The sequence below is a fragment of the Cyprinodon tularosa genome, unplaced genomic scaffold (assembly GCF_016077235.1).
Source record: "Cyprinodon tularosa strain WSP-4 unplaced genomic scaffold, ASM1607723v1 ctg115, whole genome shotgun sequence".
Taxonomy (NCBI): Eukaryota; Metazoa; Chordata; class Actinopteri; order Cyprinodontiformes; family Cyprinodontidae; genus Cyprinodon; species Cyprinodon tularosa.
Window position 1 is genome coordinate 83155 of NW_024037948.1, and position 23743 is coordinate 106897.

At 37.3% G+C, this 23743-nt stretch overlaps 1 protein-coding gene across 5 annotated transcripts in view; it reads right to left on the reverse strand.

Annotated features, from left to right (window-relative positions):
- Positions 1–2099: 2099 nt before the first annotated feature.
- ccser1 (coiled-coil serine-rich protein 1) overlaps positions 2100–23743 on the reverse strand; it is a 204336-nt gene continuing 182692 nt past the window's right edge. The window contains exon 11 of one of the 5 annotated variants that reach the window (XM_038305276.1): positions 2100–3499. In XM_038305276.1, the coding sequence (XP_038161204.1) occupies positions 2792–3499 (708 nt within the window). In that variant the 3' untranslated portion in view covers positions 2100–2791. The remainder of the gene's footprint in view (positions 3500–23743) is intronic. The other 4 variants (XM_038305285.1, XM_038305293.1, XM_038305309.1 and 1 more) reach the window with 4 other exon arrangements.

The window sequence follows — 23743 nt, forward strand, 5'->3', positions numbered from 1 at the left end:
TCACAGTCAAGCAAATTAAAACATAAATAAAAAATTTTATATTATTGTAGAATGGTGCAGAAGACTCTGGATCAGACTCTAAACGCTTGGGAAAGGACTTACCAGTAATTGCATTTTGTACTGCTCCTAAACATGTTATAAAAACAGCTTCAAAATGCAAAAGAAGAAACAGGAGCACAAGCGAGAAAAAAAATCAGAATAGGTGAATTATTGAAAACAGACTCTTCATTAGCTGTTCAGATTTTTAAGGACAGTGGCGTTAAATATTCACTATCTTGCCATAGACCTGGGTTAGTCAGGCATTCGCAGTGTCATCACCCCTGATGGCTAAAGTAGAGGGGCCCTCTATCTTTGAACATGACAGGATTGCTGAGTTTCTATAAAATACAAGCTGATCCCACAACCAGATGAGGGTTCCTTCTGATGCTGATACTGTGAGCGAAGACTTAAGGAACAAATTATATTCCTATCCCAAGTATTCTCCAATGTCATAAACCTACTTGTTCCAGGAATGCCATGGAGCACCAAAGAGAGACATAGAAAAGTGGAAAAAGTTTTATCCTTGAACAATAAAAAAAAAAGATGTTCATTTATGCATTTCCTATTACTTCTATTGTCCTGGATAAAACAGTGGCTCTTTAAGTTGTGCAGGGGTATTAAATCGTGGCTGGTGATGTGGAGATGTTGTAGTGAGACAGCAGGTCATCATTTGAATTGATAACTGACTTTTTTCACAGAACAACAACGTCTCTCACATTGGCTGTCCAGAAAAGGGCCATCTAAAATATCTATATTTTGAAACTTTATACATGCTTATTGAAATCCCTCAAAAAAAAAGTTTAGGAACATATGGCAGAGCTTTATAGAAAGGTTTACTGCTGTCCTCTATGAATAAAGATATTTTTAATAGACAGCAAGAAAAGCACATTGTTTAAAACTGAGACAATTTTTGGAATCTTTGTTTTTTTTAAACGGTTTCATTCAAGGAATGAAAAGTCTGTTTAAAGGTAAATATTGTTTTCGACAGTATTCCTTCATTTGTTTTTTCCTCTTTCTTTTATGTCTTTCCTCTGCAAGATTAAGGCTGAACTTATAGCTCAGTTTAAATCCTGCAGAAAATGCCCATTCTTAAAAGCATCTTTTTCCGAGTCTTTAAAGATTGATCCAGGATCTTTTTGCAGATATTAATCAGCTACACTTTCAGCAGAGACAAAAATCATTTCAAGAGATCTGGAAAGTACAAAAAACCTACTGTACTACTTTAAACTGAAATAACACAGCTGGTTTGCTGCATTTTGCTTGGTGGACTGATAGAGTCGGTAGCCTTAACTGAAATAACTTCAGGGTTGAAAGAGAAAACTGAAAAAACGGAAAGAGAAAACTTCACCAGACATAACATATGTAACTTTTGAAACAGTTGACATAATAATAACTTCTCATATACGATATTTGAGCTAAAGCAAGGAGTCCATTTCTTTAGTTGTGATTATTCAGTTTTCTACAAACTCACTGTAATACGGAAAATATCTCTACAGCAGGGAAACCATGACTCATAATTAGTTTAGAGAAAAAGTTATCCCTTTAAGGTGATTATTTATCAGGTTCCAGTTTGCTGTTATTCAAAATGCCCATCACCATCTACTGCAAAGAAAAGGCTCAGATTTTTTCTTATCTATAAAAAAAAAAAAAAAAAAAAAAACGTCAAACATTGTACCATTTTCTCCAAACTCAAGTATGACATTAGCTTATCAAAGTTATGGCCTTTTTATATTTTAGAACAGACTTATTATCTTATTCCTGATGTCTTGTGGAAAGATACTCATTATCTTCTTAAGTATATTGCGGGTTTAAGTTCAACCTCGCATCCCTACAACTAAAAAAAGTATTGAGTGAAGAAAATATTTTTTTTCTATCTCCAATGATTTATATTGTTCCCAAAAGACTATACAAGCAGGTTAATTAATGTCATGAAAGTTTTTAACACGTTTCCTTCCCTTTTAAAAACATTGACAAGAAAGTTCATACTGAGACTTTATGTTGTAATAAGATTAAAGTTGCTGCAGCAATAAATGCCCAGCGGGGTCCTTTTTTAAGTTAAAAAGCATGCAGTTCTACAAGGTTTGCAGTCTCTTAATCTGGACCCCTGTGGAATGAGGATTTGATCCGGTGTTGGATTTGGCAGGCTGGAAAAACATGATCATGAGCACAAATCACAGGCAGGTCCAGAAGTTCTTCAGCAGCAAATTGGTTCATTGTTAAAAAGCAGTCAATCAATAGACCGAGCTTAGCAATGCAGACACCTCGTCCTTTCATTCAGTTTTACCGCCGTGCTGTTGGTGCAGATGGCCTAGCAGAGATATCACAGACGACGTCTTTGTGTCAGAGTGTGAGTTTGAGTGTGGGTGACTGTATTTCTGTTTGTGTGGAGTTTTTGTCTGTGGGCGTAAGCTCATCTGAACTGTCAGCATGGCACAACGTGGGAGCAATGATAGACGGGTGAGTGCCTTTTTTCAATCTCACCTCCTGATGTGTTTGTGTGTGTTTATGTGCGTATGTAATATCAGGCAAATCTCTAAGCAAGTAAATCAAGGGCTGGTTAGGACCTCAAAGTGATTGTAGGCGCGTGAGATGAAGGGAGGGGAGGTTTAATCGTGGTTCTATTTTTCTGATTGGTAAGTTTGTTGTAACTATATTATGAGAAGCAGCAATGTTTTCCTCCTAAGTATTCACACTTATAATATTTTTAGCTAATGATTCAGCTGCTTTTGGCAGGATGGATATCCTAGCATCCTCAAGTGTCTCTCTGCGTCAGAGCCTGCAGTTCGGCCGTATGCAGGGAATGCTGCAGGAAGACATTTTTTCGACTGTAGCTATGCAGAGAAAGCGGGCCACGGGGTGGTTGTCCTAAGCGGCCAGTGAATGCGGAGGAGGAGGAAGCTGATGAAGGTGTAGGAGGTGTCGGTGAGGCCCGGTCTGATGATGAGATGTTTTGTGTGGAGCTCCCTCTGCTTGCGAGACTGTGGAGGCTGGAAGAGGCGCTGGCCCCGACTGCACGAGGGATGAGGCTTGGCTGAGGGTGTTCTCCTCTCTTTGCCCCTCCAGACACACTCGCTCCACTTCCTCCTCCTCCTGGAGTTAACGACTCAGAGGAGGATGACACCATCTCAGGGTGTTCGGTGAAAGGAGATGAAGCTAAGCTGGAACCCAGGGTTTGATTTACTCTGGGCTGGGCTGGTGTGGTGAGTGAGGTCTGGTCTAAAGGCTGGTTGGAGGAACCAGAAGCCAGATTTACAGTGCTGTTGGCAGTTCCCTGACGGTGGCGCTCCTCTCTGGCAGTGTGGCGCTCTGCTGCAGCAGTGGGCCGATAGTGGTAAGGGTGGTGTTGGCTATAGTGGTCCCCTCCTTGTGGTGCTGATACTCCCCGTACCACCCTTCGATCTCTTGGTGCAAGGCTGATATTGCTGCTGCCGTGTCCTGGCCATCGGCTTTGAAGGCTGATCTGAGAAAGGAAAGGGGAAAAAGACAGACATTAGCCAGGCTTGACATGAGAACAACTCACTCTTCTCTTTTTGTCAGTGAGTGTGTGCCACAACCTGCCATTTCTCAAATGTTAGTCACCGAACATGTCGCTCTCTACAGAGACTAGGGATTAATCGAAAACAAAACACAGACAGACAGAGAAAAATGAAGAGACAGGCAACATGAGAGAGTTCTGTCCTGTGCCCACGATAAGTTGGTAATTGGATGACATTTGGAGAACCATCTCTTTGGGCTTCTGTAGTCTCATCTAATTGTTTCTAAACCAACCGTAGCTCTTCCAAAGAGCATACATACACGTTCAAAGAGTAGAAGTACAAGACAGCACATCTATGGAGATATTTTATTGTGGTATGTTCAAAACCGTACTCACAAGGCAATGGGCTTTCACGCTTTATCACACACATACACACACAAAGACACAATAGGGAAGATGGCACATAAAGCTAGATGGCAGAAAAAGGAGCCACCTGTTCTCTTTCACACTCCACTGCACCCCCTTATGCAACATATCTCATCACTGCCCTCTTCTCTCTGTAGCTCTCAATCTCACACACATGCAGCAGAAATCACGCCGGGACCAACTGTGCAGTGTTCAGCAAAGAAACAAAATCTCATCTGACACCAAACCTCGAGGGAAAGTGAGCAAATTTGACATTTTCTAACACAATGGTTCTGTGTGTGTGTTTTTTTCCTTTGTGCCACATACATATGTATGACTATGTGTCTGTGTAATGTATATAGGCTTACAGTGTAGGCAAGGGCAACATGATGCCCATGTGCTTTTATTTTGCTTCTGTGTGCACAGGCTTGAAAAATAATATAAAACAAAAAGCTATGGAGCATGTCAGCAGAAATGCAATTAGCCAGCACACAGCAATGTGAATATATGCAGTCAAACAACTGTATTGTTAGACCTCACCACACATCAGCTCTACTGCCAACCTAACACAACATACTGTGTTGAACACAGTGACCACAAATAAAATTAAGGGCTTATAATATCCTCCACGGTAGAAAAAATGTACTTCTTAAGGATAACTGGTTAAATTATCTACAGTACTTTTCTAGCAGATGCTTTAATGCCATATTTTCCAAACTTTGGTAATATAATCACTACTGGTATTTGGGCTTTTGTGTGAGCTTCCCAAAGGATAGTTTAGTATTCATTATTTGCAAGTTAAGGCCTAATGAGGGGTGACAGTTAGGTGGGGTGACAGTGGCGCCGAGTTACCAGTTTACACAAGTTGCCGGTTCAAACGCCAGCTCCAGCTTTACCTGTCAAATCCTTGGGAAAGACTCGTCACCTTCATTGTCTCCTGATGGCGGTCAGAGGGCCTAGTGGTGCCTGTGTACTGCATTGGCGCTTCCATCAGTGTAGAGTCTCCTGACTTCAATAGGTGCTATATAAGTACAGACCATTTACCATCTATAATTTTCCACAGATTCCAAAACAACATCTGCCCCAAGGTAAGAGGCAGCCTTGTATTTAAAAATGAGCACATGCGTTCTGAAGAAGGCTGCCTTCTTCTCAGTTTGATTCACACTTACTGGCAATCTGGGCCCCTGAGCAAGACCCTTATCCAGAGTAGTTAAGCTTTAAAACGAATAAGCAAAGTAAAACATTCAATTCATAAGTTAACAACAAGCTAATTTAAAAGGCTTATAAGCTAACTTAAAAAGTAAAACATTGAAACAGGTTGTTTTTAGGCAAAATATTCTGAGGGTTATGTTTTAAAAAAAAATAGTTTTCATGAATTTCTTATAAAAGAACTCATTGTTTGCTTTAGGGTGAGAGATTAGTTTAAGTGACTGTTTTTGGTAATTACATTTATTTTGATTTTTGCCATGACAATACTTTTTTTTGACATTCTTGGCTTTAAATTTTGAATTGCAAAGTCTTACACTAAAGGCTTTATAAAGGGTTAAGGATGGATAAAATGCAGAGGACAAATTCTGTGGCAATTAGGGATGGGAATCGAAAACCGGTTCCTGTTAAGAACCGGTTCCGTATTTTCCGATTCCATGGCATCGTTTGGCAGCTCACTGAACGATTCTTTTTTCGATTCCCGCAGCACCAGAGCCTAGAGCGCCGGCTCTGGGGAGCACGACTTACGACACGTTTTTTACGTAAGTTACGTAAGTTACGCAAGTTACGCAAGTTACGCAAGTTGGAAGAACTATTCGAGGAGGAAGACAACGAGCTGCGGTCACTTTGTGAATCAAAGCCCCGTCTTTCCTTAGCCCAGAGGGTAGATCAGGAAATCCAGCTCTATAAAAGCTTGCCCTCCATCCCCTGCAGGGATAGCGCCACACTGTGGTGGTGGAACAAGCAAGATGTGCTGCCCTTGCTATCTGACTGGCTGAAAACTACCTCTGTGTGCAGGCTTCCTCCACCCCATCTGAGAGGGTGTTCTCCACGGCTGGAGACACCATAAGCCCTGAAAGATCCTGTATCCTTCCAGAAAAAGCAGATATGCTCATCTTTCTGCAAAATAACTGTTAATTTTCCCTACTACTGTTTTATAATTAGTATTTTTTGTTATTTAAAATAGGTTATTATCCCATCATTTGTTATTAGACATTGTTGGTTATTAAGTTTGTTCTTGTATATTTATTTTTCATTTAAACACAGATGTTACTCCAGTTTCACATTTCCTGTGGACATCTTGATCTTGTTGAGTTTGTAAGATTGTGCAATAGTTAAGTAAACAAAGTTGATTCTGATAATCAAACTGTTTGTTCTCCTTTTTCCCCCAAATTGGAATCGAAAAAAGAATCGATAAAGAATCGAATCGTTTCATAGAATCGAAAAGGGAATTGGAATCGTGAAAATCTTTTCAATTCCCAACCCTAGTGGCAATATACATTTACAATAACCAATAGAGTTGATCATCCATTATCTAAACGAGATCATAAAGAACTATGCATGTTAAAAAAAAAAATTGTTATTCCTTTATTACTTTACTGGGCAGCTATATTTGATTTTGACTTAAATATAGCTGCAGGTCAGGCAGAAATATCTAATTGTCACACTTTTTCGAAATTTTAAGCTTGTAAACTTCCTTTTATAATGGGAAAACAACTATATCAACAACTGCATCATTTCAGTAATCAAACAGTCATAAAGTCCTGTTTTATTAAGCCTATTAAGGTGAAAAACTTATTACAGAGCGGCACTTGTTATAAAAACATTGCAAACCACTTCATTCCTTCGTTACTGACACTGGTACAAATATTCTTTAAAACACAAAATTGGATGCCAAGTTTATGCAAATAAGGGATTATTTTTAAATAAAAAATAAAGAGCAAAAAAATATAACTAGGGTTGTGTTTTAAATAGGAATAAAATAGCATTTTACCTGTCTATGAAATAGAGGATCAGTTTTTTAGCCTTTACAAGCTGCTCAGGGGATAATGGGAATTTGATGGTCCACGTGTATAGTATGAAGAAAGGTTATAGAAATGTCACTTAAGGTACGTGATTTCTGTGGGCATATTAGGTGTAAGAGATGCATTAAAAAACAAGTCGGTACCTATAAAACAAACAAAGGATTTGGCACATGGTCTTGTTTATCATCAGGGGTTGGAGTCTGCAATGGCTGACTCCTTGTCACAAATTCTTAAGGCAATGTTTAATACAGGATTTCAAATTGAGGAGGCCATTTTGTTTTGAAAACCCAAAGTACTATCTTAGATTTTTGTGGCTGATCTGGTACTGGTGGCATCTTGTGGCTGTGACTTTCAGCTGGTGTAGATCCCTATGAAATGGTCATGATTGGAATCGGCTCCAATCTGAAACTAAGTATATTGTTATTTTACTGTTGGAGCTCAGTCTGTGTGTAAAGGTTAGTATTTGACTCGCTTGCTGGTGATTGCAATCTGCAGTCATAGATTTAAAGATGGAATGTAGCTTCATCCGCCAAATCGGAATAAAAATCAGAAAAAGGTTTACTGACAGGTAATTTTTACATGTATAAGGAATTTATTTTGGCGATAAGGTACAACACACAGACAAGCAAACATACGGCTGACAGAAATAAATATTGGAATATATAATTGGAATAAACAAATACAAGTTGTACATAAAGCACACCATGGCAGATAACAAAAATAAACAACAGTATGAGGTTAAATTACAAAGTAGCTGAGATGTTTGTTTGTGTTTTCTTGTCAGTGTTTTGCTTTTTTTGAATGGGTGACCTGGGTCTTATTAATGAGGATGGATGGAGAAATGTTTACCTGACCAGCACACATTAAACATCTTGCTCTGGCATGCCTTTTCTATTTTCCAACCTATGAAAGGATTTTGCAAGGGTTAAACCCTTGTTCGGTCTACTATATGAAGCAAGATGGGGAAACCAATAAAATTATAAAAGGATACATTTTATAGCTGAAAAAAACTGTGAACCTTGTCATCTTTCAGGACCATTTTTAAATGACACACACTGTTTGCATAATTTAAAATCAGTAATGCCTGCTTAAAAAAACACAAAAGAAAAAAAAAGGAATAATTCTGAACTTTCCTATATAGATACAGTCTTATTTGAATAAATACAAATAAAACACTGAAGATCTTTTTAAAAAAAAGGGGTTCAACATCCCTTGGTAGAACCCTTTAGTCTCTATTCTGCATGTCTATCACATGAAAGAATACTACTTGACATCCTCATTATCTTTATATAAATAAAAATGTGAAATGAAGCTTAGAAATGTGCACTCTAGCAGCTGAGCCTCAATATGGTATCACATAAAACTCTGCCAAAACATCAAACAGTGTCGTTGTCCATGCAGCTTACTTAAAGAGCTTGGGGAGTGCATCCCTACTTTCTAATGGGCTCTAATCGGTAGATAAACAGTGCAACACGTCTCACATATTCCTTGATCTAATTAAGAGGAGTGAGAATCAAGGCATCAGCCAAACTTTCAACATGGGGAGCTGTGAAGAAAACATGGGGGAATTGGTAAAGCGTAGAATATCTACTATGGACTTGTCGATGTTAGTGGGGCGGCTTAATTAGGGCTAAATCGCTAATCTTATGAAAAAAAAAAAAGGCTGTGATGTATTTCCACCCATCAGCATTTGAGAAAACAACAGAAGGTAAGGCATGAAAAGTGAGATACAAGTTGGCAGACAGCTATGAAAAAACATTTACCAAAGACTGTATTAAGAACTGATTGAGGAAACATATGTCCTGTATCATTGGGAAATGTCTGGTACAGCTGAAAAAGACCAACTAAAAACATTTTCAGTAGATCAAATAAAAAAACCTACGTGGTAAAATTTAAGAGGGCATGAGATTGCAAAACACACTTGAACAAAAGCCAGGTAAGGCAAAAAGAGAAATACATAAAAAAGGAGGAGAAGAAATAAAGAGAAAAATTAGCTAAAAGGGGAGGGACCAGTGGGACAATGATTCAAAACACCAATAAAGAAAAATGACACTAAAACTAGAACGGACAGCAAACCGTGGAGCAAAAAACAGAACAAGACTGATTTACAAACTCAGGTGTCCTTTCTCAAGTACACGCTCTGCGGCAACCAGGCTGCCTCTTGGCCAGTGTGTGTGTGAGCAAACACTCTGGAGAGTAACTCTGTCTCACACACGGCCCTTTGAATACACACACACACACACACACACACACACACACACACACACACACACACACACACACACCTAGACCAAAGTAAATCAGAGTATTGATGGGGCTCCTCTCCTGTAGAGCTGCTTTTTATTGGGTCGTGAAGAGTACAGCGATGAGGCCATGGACAAGTTTCCATTAAATACCTCCTTAAAATACTCCCTTGTATAATGTTTGCCATAATTTGTCTTAATTAAGAAATTAATTTATGATCTGTGTTAATATTAAACCCAAAGTGTGGCCTGTTCAGCTTGACTTGTCCTACAAAAATAAGGTGATGAAAAGCCAAGTCAGGCTCAGCAAACTGGCCTACAAGAAAGTTAATAAGCCAAACATTTCCCACTAAGTGTGTGTGTGTGTGTGTGTGTGTGTGTGTGTGTGTGTGTGTGTGTGTGTGTGTGTGTGTGTGTGTATGTATATATATATATATATATACATACATATAAAATTAAATAAAATGCCAAATAAAAGCCAGATACACTGGTGAAAGCCAGTAGGAACATTTTATTGTCACTATTGGGGTGGGTCTATTTGCGTCACATCAACATTACCATACAGTGTATCTGGTGAAAGCATTAACCAATATAACCATAGATAAACAGTCTTTGTACAACTTAGGCCATGTACAGTACACTATTTCGAACTTTATCAGTTCAAAAGTTAAATGATGTGAGCTGCACAAATCCTGACATAGTGAGGTCTTTCTTCATTAAAAAAAAATGAAGAAAGACTGAAAAGTTAAAAAGAGGTCAGTCCGGCTCACACAGCAATACACTGTCACTCAGAAGACTGGACGTTACAATATCACCATGTCATACATAGATGATTAATGCAATGTCATGCAAAACATCATGTGCTATACTGTTAATTTGAAAAAGCATTATATCACAACAGATGTGCCTTATTTGTTGCTGCATTTCATCAAAATTTGTGTTTCTTAATTATGTGAGAATGTTTTTATTATTTTTATGCAATAATCTTCACCTAATAAATTAACAGCAAGACCATAGTGGTAGATTCTAAACATTCATTCTGCAAAATTTTGCTGATCTCTAAACAAATAATATAAGCAGTGTTTTCATTACCTTAATGCGCGAACTATGTCGACATTCTACTAAATTAGAAAATGCAGTTCTGTAATTGCAGTATTCCCATTAAATAACAAATACGATTAAAATTGCACATGAATGCATTTGTTGTCAAGATTACTTTTTTTAAAAACTACATTGTAGTGGCAGATATAAAAAAGAGATATATCCATGTTTCAGTGATGGCTCTAGTATTCTTTGTCTTTCTACAAGGCAGTGAGATCCATTTACAGATCACAGGACTGGTGTAATGTGAAGAAAGATTTTCAATTGCAGTTTTGTAAACTATAACACTTTCCATACGACTGAAAACCCATCCCATCGAAATGAAAAGCATTTTATTTAAGATCGCACTTCAAAAAAACTGTAATTTATATACATTATAATCATTTAATCATTTTTTCTTAATTGCATTTTTCCTTCAATTGAGGAGGTAAATGAGACACTTTGCCAATGGAATAAGAGAATTTACATTTAAAAGTAAAAAAAAACAATTATCTTATTTCAAGTGCAAATTACCTAATACTCTTATTTTATAAGTTAAAAAAATGTATATTCTGTATATATCTGGGGTTTGTGTTTACATCTAACTTCATGTACTTTTTAACAATAACTATATTCAATGTAGTACTCAGTCTGATTGATAGCAGAGAATACCATCTTGACAGACAGGATGTTTTTCACTGACAAAATGCATATGTAACATCAGAATCTCTGCTACCATTGGAACCATTCCAGTAACCTCTGAGTAAAGGCTTTCTATTGAGTCATAACAGATACTTTGTTGAGAAAGGACCTGGTGTGTTATTCTAAGTCACTTCCTATGATGGAAACGTGCTGACGCAGGGCTTCAAAATTTCTTAAAGAATAGATAAAAATGTAGGCTTTCGGGAGTCACACCACTTGACCACTCGGCAGGGTATCAAGTACCATGATGTGGCCAGGAGGCCCAGTAAGGTTTTTTGAGCAGCTCTGTGGGGCACGATGCTGAGCGTCTGGGAAAGCTCATCAACACCTTATGACTCTGTGAGCAGAATCTGCCACGTCATGGAAAAAAACTCCACAGGCTAGGTTAACACAATCGAAAACCTTCAGACAGCGGTGTAGAAGGGAGATGGCAAAGTGAGGGATCAAGTGCTAAAAATGGAAGGATCAGAATGAAGAGAAAGTGTTGAATAATGAAAAAAGGAAGGAAGAAAGAAAAAATTAAACAAAGGATATATAAAATAGATGACAAAAAGCTAATTGAATGACATACGTTTTAGAGAAAAGACTAACATAATAAGGCCAAATGAACAGGTCAGAAAACAACAGAAGGGGATGACACAGAGGTAAAACAACAAAGAAGGAGCGGATAGCTTGACAGATGATGGGAACTGCAGAGCAAAGTGAGAGTAAAAGGTGACAGAACAGACTCAAAGTTACACAAGATGAAAGAAGGAGATAATTAGAAATCTAGAGACTGAGATGAAAAGAGAAAAGTAGAGAGACAGAAAGTGTGGCAGGGTTAGCATCACTACAAGGCAAGAAGGTGGACATAGCAAAGATGAATATGACATCAATGTCTCTCCCCGCAAAGAATCCAGCAAAGAATAAGGATCTATATATTTCAGAATTACAGACAAATATTATTCATACCCCAACCCGGTTTAGGTATTTCGGTATCAACAAAATTTTTCTTGTCGGTGGAAGGAACATTTTGGAACAACCCAACAACAGTAACAACACAAATCTGATAAAGAGTGTGTGGAGAGAGCTGTGCACTTCAGCTGCTGACTATCTGGATTGATTGCTGCCTCTGGCTTCTCAACTTATGTCAGCATGGAACCCGCCGGTGTTGTCTAATTATTGCAGAAGCTGGGATTTATTCACATCATGATTCAAAGCCTAATAAATTTGTGTAGTTTTCATTGATGGTCAATATAACTCACAACCTCTCCTTCTATACTGGACTTTTACATTTTTTTTATTGGTATTAGTTTGGATGAACTACAAATAAATACAATGTGCTAACCCGAAACTAGAACACTAGATTCTTGAGTTATAATAAAAGAAAATGCTTTAGCAGGTGTTATGATAAGGAATGTCACATGGTGAGCTGGATTCTTTCAATTTCCATGGTTTGACATTTCTTTGATCTATTTGAGACCTGGCCAGAGGCCTGAGGTTATCTCACCTTAATAAGGAGCTGTGGAAGCCGTTTTCGGTCAGCCCCACCTCAGGCAACAGGGCTGTGATATTGTTCTTCTTTAAAGCCCAAAGCTTCACGATGAATCCTTAATTCCCTGATTTATTTGCTGGTAAACATCAATCATTTGGCTGCACTTTTTTTCTTAGGAACATCTCTTAACTTTACAACTTTGGCAACTGGATCAGGAGGAATTTATTCCCCTGGTATTGACAAAAACTTGTTCTGCATCGGGACCTTTTCAACAATGGCTAACATGCAAACATGGTATTTTTTTCAGAAAGTAGTGTCAACCTGCAGAAATGTATCCTCCTTCCGAGGAATGTCTGGAGGACAGTGAGGTTATATCCTAAAGGTGTCTTCAGGGTTTATATATTTAGTGCATCTGTAATGGACTTCTGGCAAAAAAAGGAAAATCAACTTCTCAAAATGACAAAAATCCTCTCCCAGATGAACAAACCCGAAATACTAACAGAGCAACAAAAAATATTAATATGGACAAGTAATGGAACAGATCTATCTATATTTGCTTCTTGTCATTTATTTTTGAAAACCTAATTATAAAATACTTGCTTAATCCAATGAAGAGTATGTCTTATATTACCATACAGAGTTTGCATCGAAAATTGCTCTTTATCATGTATTCCACACATTTATCAATGACTCATTAGGTTAATCAAATCTGTATTGTTCAATCAATGTCATTTTTTACCACATATTGCATCTACAGTAATGAATGCATTGATAAATACATGATAGAAAACAACAATGAAGTATTAAGGCTTAGCAGTTTGACAGGATAGATCCATGGACTTACAGCAAGGAAAGCAATGAAGAATAAAGTTATGACAGCGCGGTACAGGCTGTAAGGTTGATACATCATGTGGAGAAACTCACAAACTGCAGAATCTGCAGGGCTTATGTGTGAGCACAAAACCCTTTACCAGAGTGTGCATAAATGTTCTGTCCAGAGTTAAAAGTCATGCTGTGAAGAGTCTAAGCTAAAATCAGCAAGAAACTGCAACTAGGAAAATCCAACACAAGAACATGGCATGCTGAATCTAGGACAATCAGTATATTCAAATCTAATATGTTGTGTCTCGGCTGGTTTCATAATATGAATCTATTATGAGACCTTATACTGTCAGCACACACAATATTTTAACTTAAATACTCTTTGACTAAAACCATGAATGGGTCTTATCTAGTGCTTAGTTTCTTAACAATTAGCAGCATTCCAAAAGTTAACTTTTAGCTATTTGACAAGAAAATGGTGAGGATAGATTACAGAGATCCTAAAGCAATCATTTGCCATATTGTTAAGTATACCTTGCTATCTCTGGGTTGGTATTCTGTTTTCCTTTGGAAGTACCATACCTTTGCCAAGGAGGTTATGTTTCTAGGAGAGTTTGTGTATTTGTCTGTGTACAGAATATTTTGAAAAGTTATAGACAGATTTTTGTTATTATGTGTCCCTCTATCAAGGAACAATCCATTTAATTTTGATGATGATCTAGATCATAGTCTAGATACAGATTCTCTAAAATCGTGAGATAGTGATATTTGATGGAACGAGCAGTTCCCCACTAATCCAGATGGTGGCAGTAGTGATGTAGTTGCAGTAGTGACTAATGACAGCCTCAGCATCGGACTCAGGAAGTCCACAGATAATTTACTGAAGCCAAAAACACAAATGCTAAATGGCCTGTACTCATATAGCACTTTTTTCAAGTCCGGAGGCTTGACACTACATTCATTCATTCACCCATTTACGCACCCACTCACACACTGATGGTGGCAATCTACATTGTAGCCACAGCTGCCCTGGGGCTAAATGACAGAAGCGAGGCTGCTGTACACCGGCGCCACCGGGCCCTCTGACCACAATGAGTAGACAATGCAGGTGAAGTGTTTCGCCCAAGGACACAATGACACTGATAGCCGGAGCCAGAGCATGAACCGTCAACCCATCGATTTCAGGGCAAACTCCTACATCTGACGCCACTGTTGCCCACAAGAAAAGGGAACATTGATGGTTTGTTAGCAGGATCAATTGTAAACTTATGAACAGATTTTATGGACATGTTTACCAGAGGTATCCCTCGGGCCAAGGAGCAATTAATTCAAATTAGGTAATGATCCAGATCATTTGCAAGTTTTAACTATACTATAGGTGTGAGTTGCAATATGTGGCAAAATTTGCTGCTTGGCCAAGGTATGGTTCTAGTTGTTAATGGAATAGGTTTAACACGTTGTCAGAAAGATTCTTTAGATGTTTTTGTCCGTAATTGCATGACAGTATCACTCAAGTCCAGTAGACCTGTCAGCTGTAAAGTTCCACCAAACTTTCAGAAGGTCTCTTCTGATGCCCTGGTATGGGGCTGTAAGAGTACAGTCAGAAAATCATGTGTCCTACTTTAAGTTGCTACCAGAAGACTGGTATATTCTGTTTATAAAGAGATTGGCATAACACCATGACCACCAGCTGGAATGTGTCACACAAGAGAGTTTAGAACTAGGCTATCATGATGTTGCTACTGTACGTTCAGACCCAACCACCTGTATGTAGCAGCTAAAATGGAGACTCAAAAACCTACACAACATTTATTCAGTTTGTTATTGTTCAACTTCACAGTCTAAGAATATTGTAGCCTCAGTTTCCTGTTCTCTGCTGGAACTGAGGCTACAAGGCATCCAGTCTCTAGCATTTGATTCAACATTAACCATGCTCTAAGTCCACCCACCCCTCCTTCTCTATTATTTAAGATTAGTAATTCCATTATTTTTTTTAAATCCACAAGTATTTTTGCAAAAAAAAAAAAAAAAAAAAAACTGCTTCTACATTTGTTTGATCATTCCCAGAATGTCTACAATTTGGGGAAGATATTCTAAGGAGCTATAAGTCTTGGGAAACGGTATGGAAATTGAGTCAGTATGTGGACGGGCTGGAAAATGTTTAAGCATATTATGGAGAATTTCAACTCTCAACCATGATTGCTCTGTACCAATATTTACATAATGGCCAGCTCAAATATACTGTAAGTTCTAATAGTTGGGTTATCAATAAAAGCAACAAAGAATTGTAAAATATTTTGTAATAACATCTAGATTTCCAATCCAATTGTGAATTAAATGGTGTCCCTTTTTTGTATAGCATTTTATTTTTGTAAACTAAATAGTTGTTACTGTATCTCTGTCTACATCTGTGTAAAACATCTTGTAGGCAATTAGATTTTTTTTTTCTTGGAGAGGGGGTTATATTCTCTTATTAAAGGCTTCCATATGTTTTGCGCTTTGATACAACAGTGCTGTGTGCAGTGTCCTTCAAAACAGTTTGAAACCTAGCAACGGTGTCATGCTGCGTTAGGTCAATATCTATATGCTAATGCGGAAAGGTACTCGCACTCATACAGAACACTCTGGAATGCATCAACTTTAAATACCAATTATTACTTTTCACATGTGGGTCTGGTAAATATAGATACACCTTCACCCACACCAACACACACCAACTTTCCTGTCAGTTGGTGCAGCCGATGAGCTGCTTTCCCATTTCTCATCTTGTTCTGTCTGACAGCCCAGGTGGGCTGACACACTACTGGAGATGTGAAAGGTGGGAGTATGGGGGAAGAAGAGATTGAAAAACGATGGACGAAGAGAACAGAGAGGAAGAGAGGAGCTTTCCAGGAAGAAAAAAAAAAAAGGAAATGGGTAATTTTTTCATCAGACGTCTGATCGGCTCAAAGGAAGTCCAGCAGCTGCCACCTGTGTCGTCACATTAAAAACAACCGAGTACCTCGTTGCACCCATCATCCATTCACTAGGACAGAAAGAGAAGAGGGGGTAGACATAAATGTTTCTAAAGACAGATTTCATCCACATATTTAACACTACTGGAAACCATCTCTAAAAATAAGTTTATTTTAAAGTTATGCAACTTTATGTTTTAAAAACGAAAAGGTTAAATTAGCCATTAATTAATTAAGAAAGTTTTTTTGTTTGTTTCTTTTTGCTGCAAGAGGTTCCCAGACACAAAAAAACAGGGCTGTTCTTCATGGGTAAAGCTGTCTGATATTATTTTCTTCATCATGCATCTCCAAGTGCGTTATTACAAGGGACACACTAGTTTGAAAAAGATTAGCTGATTTGATCAGCAATGGCAGTTACCAACTCCAAACCTAACTCCAATTAATTTGTCCTAATTCAACCCATTTCACATCCACACCCCTGCTGTTCCTCTGCTGCATCAGCTCCTCAGGTCATAAAATTACCAAGTACCTGTTTGTCACAGCTAAGTGAGTCTGTCCTCTGAGCCTGCAGTGTTGGCTTCTGCAAAACAGTATGGGCGTTCATTTACAAAAATAAACAACCCTCATTTGGTTAGTTCACTTCAGGCAAGTGACTATATTTACAGACAATTAACACAGAGGACAATGTCAACAGGCTTATCAGAGTCAACTTCTTTGATGAAGGCACACAGGGTTTATGGTCATGTCTCCAAAGAACTCTATACTACGTGGCATTCTGTGAGTCACTGTCAGATCATCTTTAGTCCCCAAAAAAGATCTAGAGTATGTTCAAAGATGCATGTATGCATCTTAAAATAATAACTTTTTTTGAAAATAGAGATTTCATGTTGCTTTAAGATATCCTGCATGGTCTGTAAATGAATTGGCACATTGCTCAGCAGATGATAATGGTGCATCCTGCTGCCAGATTAGCATGCGTTGAAAAATATATTCTCAAAGTAGATTGTTACAGAAGATTTTATAAAAAAAAAAAAAATAAGAAAACTAAATGAATGTAAACAACCCAAGAATGTTTACACTCATCTTAAAGTATGGCTTATGATAATAAGCTGTGCACAGTTGGTCTTGCAAAGCTTCTGGAAAAAATCCAGAAACCCATTATTTTTCTTTTTCAAATGAAGCACATTTTCCAAATGGGGTTGGGCACAGAAAAAGAGTTTGCAAGAGTTATTTTGCTCTAATTATGTTTTAATTATCTATTTTTGTGCAGAATAATTGGATCTTTTGCCTCATAAAAGCCACAGAGATCATTAGCCTACATTCAACATTCATGTTGTCATTGTTTCTGCACTGTCCCAATTTAAGCCCTATCAACTAATAAATATGTTGCAATGAGGATTGTATTTAAATAGGAACCAGTTGCATTAGCAGGTGAAGTAGCCCAACCAAAGACCAACCCCACTGGGATATAGCTTCTCAGTTGAACCTACAGAAATCTAAACTAAATAAGAGATAATGCTTAAGTCACATTCAACGAACAACTTTTTTTCTGTGATGATTGTTGCTTGAAACATTTAATTAAAAAAAAAACTAGAACTATACTACATTTTGATGGCATCTCAATTAAACCGTTTTAAAGGACTGATTGCAAAAAGATTACATTTTTTAATCATCTGAGCAATTGCAACAACAAAAGGCATAATTCAACAGTAACTGGAACTTTGCTCAGTTCTCTGAACACATTTCCGCACTTATCCAGAAGTCTTTATCAGTTTTGCAAGCTTTCGCTGAAGAAACTGGAGGTTTGGTAGTTGCTGTTTTTAATTACAAGGAGAAACCTTCAAAATATGATGCAAATCACAGACCCTGGGTCATTGGAAGTTGTTGTTTGGTTTGAGTTATGTACTTGGTCAACTAAATCCTGATAAGACACCTCAGCAATATGATCTCCTGTTTGACAACTGCGTAAGAAAAAGTCTATGCACAGTACAGACAATTAGCACACATCTAAATATACACTCATTGATGTAGATTATCTGATAAACATCAGCATCCTGGCATAAAGGATCAGGCTGTAGAGATTGAAATATGTCTAATGGGTAAAACTGAGACTAAACTGAAAGCAATTTTGTCTTTACATCAAAAAGAACTGCTTACCTTGAAAATAGAGTCTCGGCAATAATAGTTGTAAAATGTAAATATTTTGATCAGTTTAAATACATAGAAGAATAAAAGCATCAGATATCTATAATCATAGCTAATTCTAGGCATGGTAATCTTTATTGGGAATCAAAGGGGCAGAGATGGTCATTCTTTGCATAATCCTGCACATTACACCTTACCTGTTCCTGCCCCATCTCCATAAAAAATAGCAGATAATACATCTATAGACTAATGAGTAAAAACAACTTTTTTTCCCCCACTTCCTACTAGAGGTGGGCGATATATCAAATATACTCGATGTATCTTAAGGTTTCTTAAACCACACAATGGTTAAAATGACTTTATTGCTACCATGCAGTGCACATTTACAGGGCAAGATTGAGTCGCTGTATTTAATTCACTGTGAGTTTAGTTTTTCCCACGTGCTATGAATGCATCACTCACTCCCCATCAAACCAGAAAGCTTTCTGGCACACACAACAAGCATGTACGTATACTTACGTCGACAAGACAGCGAGAACTATAGCGACAGCTAGAGTTTCACCTAAAAAGTAAAATTAATTAATTCCAACACCTGAAAAGTAATTCACTGCAAACATTTGTTTTTCAAGGTTATTTGATCATATGGTGATATAGCCCAAAGATAACGTGATATTAAATGCTCTTCATATCGCCCATCCCTACCTCCTACCTTTCATAAACAACAAAACTGCTTTCCCTTCAGAGTTAACTATGAGCAAGTCTAGTGTAAGCCCTACCATTAGTGTGTAATTAAAGAGTAACTGTAGATCAAGGAAGGAAAAGAAAGAAATGTCTAAGGTCAGATCTTGTTGAGGATTAGTCAATTTTTGTTATTAAAAAATAAATTCCCTATAATTCCAAAGAGAACATGTTGATCTGTAACAAAGCAATAGGTAAGTCTGGTGAGAAGCTTTACTTTTTTTTGTCAAAGTCAAACACTGAAGGTTATATTAGGCTGAAGTATATGCTGCTATGAAAATATATTTTTTACATAATGTGGTTGAAAAATAATTATTGCCCCCTGTGGTCTGTTTTTAATTTTATTTCCTCTTAGAAACTATACTACATTGAATTGAAAAGAATCCAATTATTTTTTACCCCTTTGGATTGAATTAAATAAACTCACCTTAAACAAAGCCCTAAAACAACATTGCTTATTGTGTATGACTAGCTGATTTGGACACATCTTTTGGGTTTATGTCAAACAATTCTTCTATTTCTTTGTCCTGTTTCGTTTATGGTTTGCTTTGTTTTTCCTGCATTTCTTTTTTTCCTGACTTCTTATTTTATGTTGATGAACTGTTTCTCTCATTTCTATTTGATTTCTGCCTAGCTCCACATCAGGCCATTGTCCCAGATTTCTCCTGATCAATTCACTGAAATTAATCTTCTTGCTCTCCATATATTCAGCCTAGTTTCCTTTGTTCTCTGCGTAGTTGTCACCATTCATCATGATCATGTTTGTCCATTGTAAAGTAAACCTGAGTGAAGCTGATGTAATTTCTGTTTTTAACTGCTTCTGTTAAATACTTTCCTTACATATTCAAACATAGTGGGGGAGTCTACTTTTGCCTCTTTGTGTTTCTGATAATGTTATAACATGAGGAAGCAAAATTCTAGAAGATGGATAATTTACAAAAAAGTGTATTCCAGCAATAGAAAATGTTAAGAAATGCAGCAGCTGATTTGGTGTAAGTACATACTGAATTGAAATATTGCTAAAAAAAACAAAAACAAATATTTCCTATATCATAGGTAGAGATGTTGTCTTTCAATCTAAACTAACAAACAATCTAAAACGAGTGAGTTGGCCTCATCTGTTAAATATGTACGAACGTTAAAGTTTAAGTTTCAAAGCATGAATGTGGCTGTTGAGTATTGTTTTGAGTGTAAGCACAATGTAAAGAAAAAACACTATATATTTTGTCAGTACATTTATTTAATAGTGCATATCTCTATAAAAATCAAAGTTATTTCATGCTTCGTTAGGATTTTGTTTTCTCTCTCAAATATGTGTGACCAATTTTCTGAGGAACAAAATTGTCTTCATTTTCAACTTATGAAGGCCCCTTCCTTCTCATTATACCTGCCATCTGTGTCCAGTGCTGTTGCCAATTGTGGTTTCCTGATTTAAAAAGTGTCTTAGGTTTTGTTAATCAAATTATCTACATACACAATTTGTAGACATACTCGCACGATGACAGCAAATAATCAACACCCTGGTACTGTTCTATATATTTGAGAAGTATATGTCAGTCGCTTCTAAAGGAATGTTTCAGCTATGTGCTCCTAAATGTTTGCATTCTCTTCTTCTTTATAAAAAAACTAAGCTTCCCTGGAACCTTTTAATTTATCAAAGCTTTGTCTTGTTTGCATTTCCACTGTAGAGTCGAGAACTTGTTATTCAATGTAATATAAGTTGCCTGGAAAATTCTGCTTGTACACAGCTCTCTGTCCACAATCAGAGTTAAGATTGTGATTGAAAATAGTAAAATCAGAGCAAAGCAGCTTTAGTAACTGATTGGTACATAGCAGCTATGGTTTAAAAGCCATGTTTGCAACATCAAATGTCAATGTGTACCTAGAATTTTAAACTAACCTTGATGATCAATTTTGTACTGGAGAGAGGAAATGAGAGGAAGACTTAACAACTTTCTATCGACGGATGGTTAAACTCTGAAACTAAATTAAAATCACTCTGTATCTTCAATAGCTAAAGCCGTTGTGTTCCATCTTAGAGGAAGTATGCGCATATACTCATAGCATCTACAGCTGTAGTGTTTGCTAAAATAAATCCTAAAATATCTACATGCTCAAAAATCTTCAAGGTCTATTGATTTATTTATTCTTTATATAACAGAATAGAAATTCTAAAAAAAACATTCTAATGTTTTTCAGGTAATTTTTTTTAAAGTTTTAGTGAGTTTTTTTACGACAGTTGAAATTTCTTCTTTACCTTTTCATGAATGATAACTAATTTTAATGTTAATTTGAATGTGAATTCTGAAATGTTGATAAAAGAAAAATTTATATTTTCTAAATTTATTTTAGTTTTGAGCATTGGTTCTCCCATATTGTATGTATATGTAAAGAAAACATAATAATTCAGATCTCTAGCAATTCATCTTTAAGTTCATACAAATACAAACTGCATAGGAAGATAAACTGGTGGATGATAAAATGATGTGAAGAATTGTAAAATACCTGCCAACCAAAAGCACCACCTATAGTTCAAGGCCCATCCAAGCGTTGCTCTTTTTCATTTTGTTGGAGTAGATTTTGACTCTTGCAGCAGAAATGATTAGGAGGGAAATTAAAAAGTCCAATAAAATAACCTTATTCCTGTGGTAAGGTTCTGGCAATGATTAATCTATTTTAACATCATGTTTTTAAACAGCTTAGATGGTTAGATATTAAAGGTACCTTAAACAAAGCACTTTGGTTTATTTTACATGGATTATGTTCCCTGCCATCTTTTCTTTCTAAAAAAAATAATAAAGTCCAGGTCAATCGATGAAAGTGACACAGGGAAAAGATCGTGATGCAGTGGCTCATCCACGGCTACTTAACTAAAGAGATTCTGCAAGCAGAAAACCTTCTGGACATGCCACCACCCAAAGTATGTGCGACCGTGCAAGTGCAGAGAATTATCTGGGTGGAAGACATGAGAAACCATGTCAATTTCAGATTTCATGTCATCACTGAATATTCATTAGCAATATTTGTCAGTTTAATATTCAGTCTTTAGTGTGAGCCTTACTAGTTAGCTTCAAGGCTATCCGGAATTTGTAGATTGCAAATGAATGTGTTATCAATATTCATGTAAGTTTATGCTTTCATTAATGTTGCAGCAAATTGTCTGAGATCAAACTCACAGCATGTGTCTGTGTCCACATTGGTGCATCTCACAGACAGAGAGAACAAGGTTGAGAGGAGAGGGAGAATTATCAGAACGGGAACAAAGAGAGGGACACGACTGCTACAGATGGTCCTGTGTCTCCAAAAGATAAGAGCAGACTTTGAAAAAGAAGGGAAGGGATCAAACGGATGAGGGTAGACAGAGGAGAAATAAGTGGGAGGTCAAGAGAAGAAGATGATAAAAGAGTTAGTGATGCTGAGTGGGAAGGAGGATGGAAACAGAAGAGTTAAGTTCTGAAGGTGTCTGGCCTACTTTGTTCTGACTAATGAAGCCAAAGTGTCCCAAATCTGTCCTGAATCACCAGAGGCTTGTTAGACCACCCTGTTCTGTTGGTGTGTCTGTGTTTCCCCTGGCATGTTGGTAAGCATGTGATGTGTGTTTGAAGGAGTGTAACTCTTGATGTGAGCCTGATTTGATATGCTTCTCTCTCCGCTCTACCCCGAAGCTGTGTGCGTGTGTGATCTCAATGCCCTGCGTGTGGTCTTGCCTCCACTTGTCACCTTGCTTCATACCAACAATGTGAGTGAATGCTGCACATAAACATGCCCATTGCAAGGCCACGTACGACTGCACTTCTAACGGCAAATTTAATTTGAGATATTCAGTGAGTTTGCAAGACAAATAGCTCAATTGTGTGTTTTTCATGGAAATACATTTCTCAAAAAATTTGACGTGGTGGCATAAAAGGTCGCTTAATAATTATCATATACCATGACAACCTGTTTGTGAGTCAGTCCCAACCCTACAGAGTTTATATGACTGGTCCTCTCTATTGTTGAAGTATGCCCTGCTCATTGACATGGGAAGGCGATTTTTATGCTCATACAACCTAATATCAATCTTCCTGCCACTCCATGCATGATTGTTTTCACATGGGACAACAACTAAGAGTCATGTACTTGGCTTCTGTGTACTGAGAAGAAACAAGTATAGCATCTTAAGTTTAAAAAGTGATGCCAGGCTAAGATCAGTGAAATTAACCACAGATAAACACTCACCTGCCCCTTTATTAGGCCCGCATGTCAAATAGCTTGTTAAAACAAATAATAAGCCAATCACAGGGCAGCAACTCCATGTATTTGGTCAAAGTATTTTAGATACTCCTGTTCAGTGCTCCTGAGGCTTTTATGCTATACCATCTCTTTTGTTTACTATGATATCCAGAGGGATACAGTTGTATAGGTTCATTTTTGATATTTGGATTTGACCAAAGATCAGAGGAGAATGGGCAGTTAAGTTTAGGACAGTAAGGCAATAGTATCTCAAATTAATCCACTATTTTTATCGACAGGTATTAGGAAAACCAACTCTGAATCCACAATACACTGAAAGCTAAGGTGTTAATCCTTTCAGCTGAGGACTAAAAATTGAGGCTGAATTTTACACAGGCTACTAGTATGAAAGCATGGCTCCATCCTGGCTTGTATCAATGATT